Genomic DNA, 9,712 nt, shown 5'->3' with positions numbered 1-9,712 from the left:
TGTATATATATGTATATATATGTATATATATGTATGTATGTATATGTATATATATGTATATATATGTTTATGTATATATATGTATATATATGTATATGTATATATATGTATATATGTATCAACACAGTAACGGAGTATGCTTTAAAATTAGTATGCTAATTTTTGGAAAAATCAGATGGCATTAAATTTTACCAGAATCGTGCATTTTAAAATTATTGTATATAAAAGTAGCTCGCACAGTTATAATTATATAAAAAAGCATACATTGTAAAATAACTAAAAAAAATAATTATTATGTATATTTTAAGTTTATATTTTTACGGCTATATTCATAATTGCTTGTATTTATTAATATACACCATCATCGATGTCTGCATTTAGTAATATACGTTATTCGTATGTAAATGTATGAGTATGTATGTTAAGTGTGTTAATATGTGCGTGTATGTAAATACACACGTTTGTGTGGGCGAATTTACATAAATATTCTCCTTCATTGCTAATAAACGTTCTTTTTGAACAAAATAGCTGTGTGCAAAAATCATTGTTCAACGGTCATTCACCGAAAGAAAAAATAAAAAAAAATTTCGCCGTTATTGTATTTTTTATATCGTGCATATTTTATTTTATATATTATATATATTATATACTTTACGTATATTATATATTTTACGTATATTATACATATTATATACATTATATACATTTCATATATTATATACATAACATATATTATACACATTATATACATTTCATATATTATATACATTTCATATATTATATACATTTCATATATTATATACTTTACTTATATTATATACATTACATATATATTATACATTACATATATATTATACATTACATATATATTATACATTACATATATATTATACATTATATATATATTATACATTACATATATTACATATATTTTATTTGATATATTTTATTTCATTAATATCGTGAATTTTGTTTATTTTGTTAATTTAATTTATTTTGCGCATTTGGCTTGTTTGGCTGAGTTTCTTGTCCTCATTTACTTCGCTTCGTTTATTTTTGTTTTACTAAAAAGTTATGAATTCAGAAAACACACAGACAGATTCAAATAATAGAGAAAAGAAAGGAGGATATAACAACAACCAAAAGAAAAAAAATTATGATGTAGTAAATTCACCGATAAAAAATGAAATATCTCAAAGGGCATATGATATGGAAAGTGTAAAAGAAAAGAAAAGAGTAGAGATGGAAAGAATGGAAAAAGGAGGAATGTATACAAATGAACAACAGGAAAAGAAAGAAAGAAGAGAAATATCATCCAAAACAAGAGAATCGTCTGAAAGGACTAATGAAAAGGAAAAAAGAATGGACAAGATAGTTTTTGAACAAAGGTTGAGGTACGACGACACGTCCGATTGGGAACACAGAGTAAGAAACGTAGATAGTCCGAAAGGGAAAAGTAAAATTAAAGTAGCTGATATTGGGAGAGCGTCCGCTGCAGGAAAGGCATTAGAGATAGGTAAAGAGATGGAGATGGGTTACGCGGATGAAATAGACCACACGGTCGAGTTAGACAAAGCTGCAGAGATAGGTCATGCAGCTGAGATGGGTCAAAGAGCCGAGTTAGACAAATCTCCAGAACGAAGCGGCGGATTTCCGGAGGAGAAAAGGTCCGTCGGGTGCAACCATTTCGCCATTGAGAGTATTGAAAATTTATGCAAAGAGTTCGATTTGAAGGATATAAATGGAGGTTTGACATCTGAGCAAGTAAAAATCAATAGAGAAAAATATGGAGAAAATTTCATTGAAAAGGATGATGTGGTACCTGTATGGATAATATTTTTATCCCAATATTACAGTCCAGTGGTTATGTTACTACTAATTGCTGCAATTGCTAGTTTAGCTTTAAATGAAGTAGTGGAAGGAGTAGCAATTATTAGTATAGTTACACTGAACGCATGTTTAGCTACATATATGGAAAAATCATCAGGAGATGCTATAGCTAAATTAGCAGAAATGGCATCTCCTCAATGTACGGTTATGAGAAATAATGAAAAAATAGTAATACCTTCAAGAGAGGTAGTAGTAGGTGATGTTGTTATTATTAATACGGGTGATTCCATATCAGCAGATTTACGATTAGTAGAAGTTATTGAATTAAAAACAAATGAAAGTTTATTAACAGGAGAATCGGAAGATATAAAGAAAGGTCTTATTCCGGATGATTATACTACACCCTTTTCAACAAATTTATGTTTTGCTACAACATCTGTTACTAATGGATCTGGAAAAGGGATTGTTATATCCACAGGTTTAGATACACAGGTAGGAAAGATAGCATCTCAATTAAAAAAATCGAGTAAAGGAAGTAAGCTAACTCCATTACAAATAGCATTAAATAGATTAGGTGGTTTAATAGGTTTGATTGCTATTGTTGTATTAATTATTATTATTACTTTAGCTGTACTAATTAATTATAGAGATCCAGCACATGCAGATAAGGATCCAATTCTTGCTATTATAATTATAGGGGTAGGTTTTGCTGTTTCATCAGTACCTGAAGGTTTACCTATGGTTGTTACTATTACACTCTCAGCTGGTGCTAAGGATATGGTTAAGAAAAATGCAAATGTTAGAAAATTACCAGCTGTTGAAACTTTAGGATGTTGTTCTGTTATATGTTCAGATAAAACTGGAACATTAACTGAAGGAAAAATGACAGCCATCAATGCAGTTACGTTTTGTAAAAAATCATCGTTAAGTGATAATAATAATAAATTAACAAAAACTTTCGATTTTTACCCTACCAAAGGGTTTGAACCGTATGGTGGTTTATTTGATTCGAGTGAGTTAACTAGTCAAATAAAGAAAAAAATTGTTATGGCAAAAAATGAAAACAAATCTTTTGAATCCATTTTGTATAATTATGGAAATCCAGATAACAAATCATTTGCAGTAGATAAAACAAGGGCTTTAATGTTTGCTGCATATTTAAACTCGTACGATACAACATTATGTAGAGATTCGAAAACAGCTAAGTGGATCATTCAGGGTAATATGAGTGAAGGACCAATTGTCGTTGCTGCTGCTAAAACAGGATATAATTTTCTTGGAAACACATCTAGTAATATTTATCTTAAGGATTACGTACGATTAGATAATTTAGAGGTCACATTCAACTCGTGTAGAAAAATGAAAATTACTTTTTATAAATTAAAAATAGAAAATCAGTTTGAACAAATTTATTTACATAATGAAAATGAAAAATATACACATATTGCTTTAATAAAAGGAGCACCAGATAAATTATTAGATAGAAGTACACATCTGTTAGAAGAAACAGACAAAGGAGTTGCAATAGAATGGAATAACAAAATTACAGAACAAGAAAAGAACATTTTATATAACAAAAATCTGGAGCTATCTCGAAAAGCTTTAAGAGTTTTAGCTGTTTGTATTAAACCTTTAACTGATAAAAATATTGAAGAACTAAAAATTTTAGATGATGCAGACGAAAGGTTAAAATTTATTAATTATGGCCAATATGGGGGTGGTATTATACCCATTGGGTATATTGCTTCGTTTGATCCACCCAGACCGGGTGTAAAGGAAGCAATTCAGACTTGTAGAGAAGCTAAAGTAAAGGTTATTATGATCACAGGAGATCAAAAACCTACCGCCATTGCTATTGGAAAGTTAATAGGCCTAATAAAAGATAAGTCGGAAGGTGTTGAAGTAGGGGAAGGAGAAAAAGAAGAGGTGCATAAGGTAGAAGGTATTAGCAAGGATGATGACGATGGGAAATGTAACAATGGGAATGATGTACATAAGGTGGAGGAGGCCATCGAGTGTTCCGAGCTACATATCAATAATAGCCCTAATGAACCGATATTATCAGATGAACAATTGGACGCATTTACCGATAAAATTCTAATATATTCAAGAGCACAACCGGAAGACAAAATTACTATAGTTCAATCTTTAAAAAGAAAAGGGTACCTAGTGGCTATGACAGGAGATGGAGTTAATGATGCTCCAGCTTTAAAAGCTGCAGATATAGGAGTAGCAATGGGTATAAATGGAACAGAAGTAGCTAAAGGAGCATCCGAAATGATTTTAATAGATGATAACTTTTGTACTGTTGTTAGTGCAATTGATGTAGGAAGAACTATATTTTCGAATATACAAAAGTTTGTTTGTTTTTTACTTGGTACAAATATTGGTGAAATCTTATATTTATCAATCGCAATAGCATTACAAATGCCTTTTCCATTAGAAGCATTACAGATATTATTTTTGAATTTGATGACGGATGGATGCCCAGCTGTTGCTTTATCAAGAGAACCACCAAATGATGATAATATGAAAACACCTCCAAGGCCAAAAAAACAACCTATTATGACGAAACGTTGGTGGTTTTATGGAATTCTACCACATACTATATTTGAAGCTTTGTGTGTATTGTTATCATTAGCATTCTCTTTATATATATGTACTGGAAGTTATACATTAAATGACATTCACGGTTCATGTAAAACTGTAAAAATACCTGAATATTCAGACAATTCAACTTTACATGAATTTAGATACTTTTGTAGTACATATGAATATAGGATTACATCTGATTATATTGGATGGATTACTAATATTAATTTTTGGCATCCTCGTAAAAAAGTTCCAGTAGTATTTTTGGGTGCAGCAAAAGGAAAGGTTAAAAATTTAACACCAACATCTGCTGAAATTCATCCCGATATTCGTAGAATAATGCAGAATGGTTGCCCTGACGATATAGCTGTAGATGAATATGGATGGTGTAGACCTGCACTTGATACTAAAGTTAAAGGAAAAGAAGATATCATACAAGGTGCATTTAGAAAAAATTATGAAGATGTAGCATCCAAGGGTTCAAAACGTGGTAGAACTATAGCATTTATATCAGGTGTGTGGTGTGAAATGCTTAGAGCTTATACAGTAAGAAGCTGGAAGCCATTTTATAAAGTTTTTAATAGAAACATGTGGATGCATTTAGCTTGTAGTATATCAGCAACTTTAACTTTTATCGCTACTTGTTTACCTGGTATAACGGCCGTTTTGAATACTACCTGTTTGTTGTGGTGGCAGTATCTCTTTGGCATTTCATGGGCTTTCCTAAACTTAATCCTCGATGAGATCATACCCAAAGTTTTGTACAGGAGAAAATACAAAACTATTGGAGGTTAATTTACCCATTCGCGATCATGAAATCTGAGGAATGATTATCTGTAACGGGGGATGGGGAAAGGAAAAAAAAAAAGAAACTTTTTTATTTTCCTTAGAAAACTGTTAATTGGGTTATTTATAAATAATAGTACGCGCCATGTATTTGCTTCGTTTTTACGTAGTTTAGGATCCCTTCCTTTTTTAATTTTTCTATATTTATATGTCCGCGTCCATATTCATATGTATGTATTCCCATATTTATATTCCCTTGTTTATTTTCCCATTTTTTTTCGTTGTATTTGTGCAAGATGGAAGACACCCAAAAGGTAAAAATTTTGAAGCTTACATATATACACTTATTACAGTATCGTAATAGGCGGATGGAGAAAACCCGTACTATATATACGCATGTACATACGCATACACTTATACACATGTACACGTTTTATTTAGCGCTTGTAAGTTTATATATATGTATATACTTTTGTTTTATGGTATGGTGTGTGCATATGACATAATGATCCATTTTTGCTCGAATATTGATTTGATCTGCCTATTTAAAAAAAAAAAAAAATTACTTATGTTTCATTATATTATTTTGTGTTTCTTATTAAACAAAAACGAGAATATAAATAATACATGACATGATATTTTTATAAATTCATATTTTTTTTTCGTAAATTTTGTATGAATATTTTCATTTTAGAGTAACTTTTTAAAATATTTAATTTATTTAAAAAAAAGAAAAAAGAAAAAAAAAGAAAAGAAAAGAAAAGAAAAGAAAAAAAAACTGCTTTAAAATAACTTATAAGAAAATTTTATTTTATAAAACATTTTGTCAAGTTATTGCCATAATTGCTCCTAGAGATTTTGGCCATGTGCATTTAAGTTTTTTTATTTGAACAGCTGTAATTACATTTAAAATTATTCTTTTTTCGTTTGCCATTTGTCTTTTTACATTTGTTTCTTTTGCCTTTCTCTTTTAAGTAGATCCATGTTAAGGTATATCGTATCATTTAACATTTGTTTCTACAAAAACTGGAACAGCTTTTCATTTATAACGTTGAATGTTCTGTTTTGTTTTTTTTGGCAAAATGAACATTTTTTGCGTTCTTCAAAATAAAATTGCACAAAATTTTGGTTAAGCTTCTCATTAATATTAATTTATTATATATTAAAACTAAACAGGGAGTTTTAATAATTTTTAGGGCTTTAAAAGGTGTACATATATTACATATGTATCCACATGTAAACATAATATATATATTATATATATATATATAATGTATGAGGAAAACTACCATATATTTGTTCATATTATTTTTTATGAAATCCCAAAAAAAAAAAAACGTATATAAAAAAAAAAAACTAAGTATTTGCTCAAAATCAACTTTAAAAAATATTATAAGTGCCACATATATCAGTATACGAAAAACTATAAATGATATAGCACATGCCAAATTATAGGACCAACGTTTAAAAAAAAAAAAAAAAAAAAATTCAAACGTATAAAACTGTATTATGTGCACACAACACAAACTTGTAAATTTTTTTATAAAAAATTTTAATTAAATAATAAAGTGTTATGTTATTACACTAAATAAGACGTAAAAAAAACAAGATATTAAAAAAAAAAAAAAAATTTAAAAACCACCTCTTAATCTTAAAACTAAGTGTAGGGTTGACTCTTTTTGAATGTTGTAATCCGACAATGTTCTTCCATCTTCTAATTGTTTTCCCGCAAATATTAATCTCTGTTGATCAGGTGGAATTCCTTCCTTGTCTTGTATTTTAGCCTTAACATTCTCAATGGTATCTGATGGCTCAACATCAAGAGTTATTGTTTTTCCTGTTAATGTTTTTACAAAGATTTGCATACCTCCTCTTAATCTTAAGACTAAGTGTAAAGTGGACTCTTTTTGAATGTTGTAGTCTGATAATGTTCTACCATCTTCTAATTGTTTTCCTGCAAATATTAATCTCTGTTGATCAGGTGGAATTCCTTCCTTGTCTTGTATTTTAGCCTTAACATTCTCAATGGTATCTGATGGCTCAACATCAAGAGTTATTGTTTTTCCTGTTAATGTTTTTACAAAGATTTGCATACCTCCTCTTAATCTTAAGACTAAGTGTAAAGTGGACTCTTTTTGAATGTTGTAGTCTGATAATGTTCTACCATCTTCTAATTGTTTTCCTGCAAATATTAATCTCTGTTGATCAGGTGGAATTCCTTCCTTGTCTTGTATTTTAGCCTTAACATTCTCAATGGTATCTGATGGCTCAACATCAAGAGTTATTGTTTTTCCTGTTAATGTTTTTACAAAGATTTGCATACCTCCTCTTAATCTTAAGACTAAGTGTAAAGTGGACTCTTTTTGAATGTTGTAGTCTGATAATGTTCTACCATCTTCTAATTGTTTTCCTGCAAATATTAATCTCTGTTGATCAGGTGGAATTCCTTCCTTGTCTTGTATTTTAGCCTTAACATTCTCAATGGTATCTGATGGCTCAACATCAAGAGTTATTGTTTTTCCTGTTAATGTTTTTACAAAGATTTGCATACCTCCTCTTAATCTTAAGACTAAGTGTAAAGTGGACTCTTTTTGAATGTTGTAGTCTGATAATGTTCTACCATCTTCTAATTGTTTTCCTGCAAATATTAATCTCTGTTGATCAGGTGGAATTCCTTCCTTGTCTTGTATTTTAGCCTTAACATTCTCAATGGTATCTGATGGCTCAACATCAAGAGTTATTGTTTTTCCTGTTAATGTTTTTACAAAGATTTGCATACCTCCTCTTAATCTTAAGACTAAGTGTAAAGTGGACTCTTTTTGAATGTTGTAGTCTGATAATGTTCTACCATCTTCTAATTGTTTTCCTGCAAATATTAATCTTTGTTGATCAGGTGGAATTCCTTCCTTGTCTTGAATTTTTGCCTTAACATTCTCAATGGTATCTGATGGCTCAACATCAAGTGTTATTGTTTTTCCTGTTAATGTTTTTACAAAGATTTGCATACCTCCTCTTAATCTTAAGACTAAGTGTAAAGTGGACTCTTTTTGAATGTTGTAATCCGACAATGTTCTTCCATCTTCTAATTGTTTTCCCGCAAATATTAATCTCTGTTGATCAGGTGGAATTCCTTCCTTATCTTGAATTTTTGCCTTAACATTCTCAATAGTATCCGATGGTTCAACATCAAGAGTTATAGTTTTTCCTACACAGGAATAATAAAATATATGTATATAATATGAAATTGGGAAAAATAAAAAAAAACAAAAAAAAAAAATTATTCCATGTTCATACTTTTTATAAAATGCAATATACATGCGTGAAAAGGATAAATATAAAAAAAATAACTTGGTATAAGCACGTACACTAAATAATATTTTTTTAATATGCACAAAATGATATTATATGGAATTTAAATACTTTTAAACTTTCAGAATGTTGTAAATAAAAATGAAATACATATGTTATATATCGTTGATCTCTAAAACAATAATCAGCCTAAAATTCTGATTGTTCATATGTGAATAAAAAAAAAAAAGCAACTTATATATACAAACGTATGAAATAAAATTTAATTTTTATATACTGATTAAAAAGTAAAACTATAATAAAAATGTGCATAAAAAATATACTACACCTACACATGTACATATTTCCTGTATAAACGTAACATACAATTCATTTATACACCAGTGTATATACATATTGTATGTATATATATATATGTATTACACGTTCAGGTATATATGTAATTACACGTTCAGGTATATATGTATTACACGTTCAGGTATATATGTAATTATACGTTCAGGTATATATGTATTACACGTTCAGGTATATATGTAATTATACGTTCAGGTATATATGTATTACACGTTCAGGTATATATGTGATTATACGTTCAGGTATATATGTATTACACGTTCAGGTATATATGTAATTATACGTTCAGGTATATATGTAATTATACGTTCAGGTATATATGTAATTATACGTTCAGGTATATATATATATTAAATGTTCAGGTACATATACACAAGTTGTGGCATATGACTATTCGCCTTACCTGTTAATGTTTTTACAAATATTTGCATTTTTCGCAAGAGGATATGGCTATCTGATTGTTATGTGAAAATTTTGAGAGAACGTGAAAATTTTTACTTTTTAAAACAAAAAATAAAAGCCCTAGTATATATGTAAGATTTCCGAATATGAAAAAATACATAAATGTTTTGTTTTAACAAAGCGTAATATATGTATAATATAAGATATATGTACATATAAATATGTATATATAAATATGTATATATAAATATGTATATATAAATATGTATATATATATATGTATAAATAAGTATATATAAATATATACACAACTTTTACTTTTAAATATATATTTTTAAATATTTTAATTTTAATGTAATATTTATCTTGTTGAATATTTTCCTCCTTATATTTTTAAATATATAAAATAAAATAAAAATAAAAATAAAAATAAAAATTA

General features: G+C 28.5%; 2 protein-coding genes across 2 annotated transcripts; one reads left to right on the top strand and one right to left on the bottom strand.

Moving 5' to 3' along the window:
• Positions 1-1,074: 1,074 nt before the first annotated feature.
• MKS88_004856 (non-SERCA-type Ca2 -transporting P-ATPase) lies at positions 1,075-5,217 on the top strand (the record flags this gene model as incomplete). The annotated part of the gene is made up of 1 exon (XM_067218066.1): positions 1,075-5,217. One exon carries the CDS (start codon positions 1,075-1,077, stop codon positions 5,215-5,217), a length of 4,143 nt encoding a protein of 1,380 aa, XP_067071236.1.
• Positions 5,218-6,839: 1,622 nt separating this feature from the next.
• On the bottom strand, positions 6,840-9,302 carry MKS88_004855 (polyubiquitin; the record flags this gene model as incomplete). The annotated part of the gene is made up of 2 exons (XM_067218065.1): positions 6,840-8,413; positions 9,275-9,302. 2 exons carry the CDS (start codon positions 9,300-9,302, stop codon positions 6,840-6,842), a joined length of 1,602 nt encoding a protein of 533 aa, XP_067071235.1.
• Between the last annotated feature and the right edge of the window lie 410 nt (positions 9,303-9,712).

This window comes from Plasmodium brasilianum, chromosome 13 (assembly GCF_023973825.1).
Source record: "Plasmodium brasilianum strain Bolivian I chromosome 13, whole genome shotgun sequence".
Lineage (NCBI taxonomy): Eukaryota > Apicomplexa > Aconoidasida > Haemosporida > Plasmodiidae > Plasmodium > Plasmodium brasilianum.
Note: the sequence above shows the minus strand (reverse complement) of the source record. Positions and strands in the feature narration are given on the sequence as shown.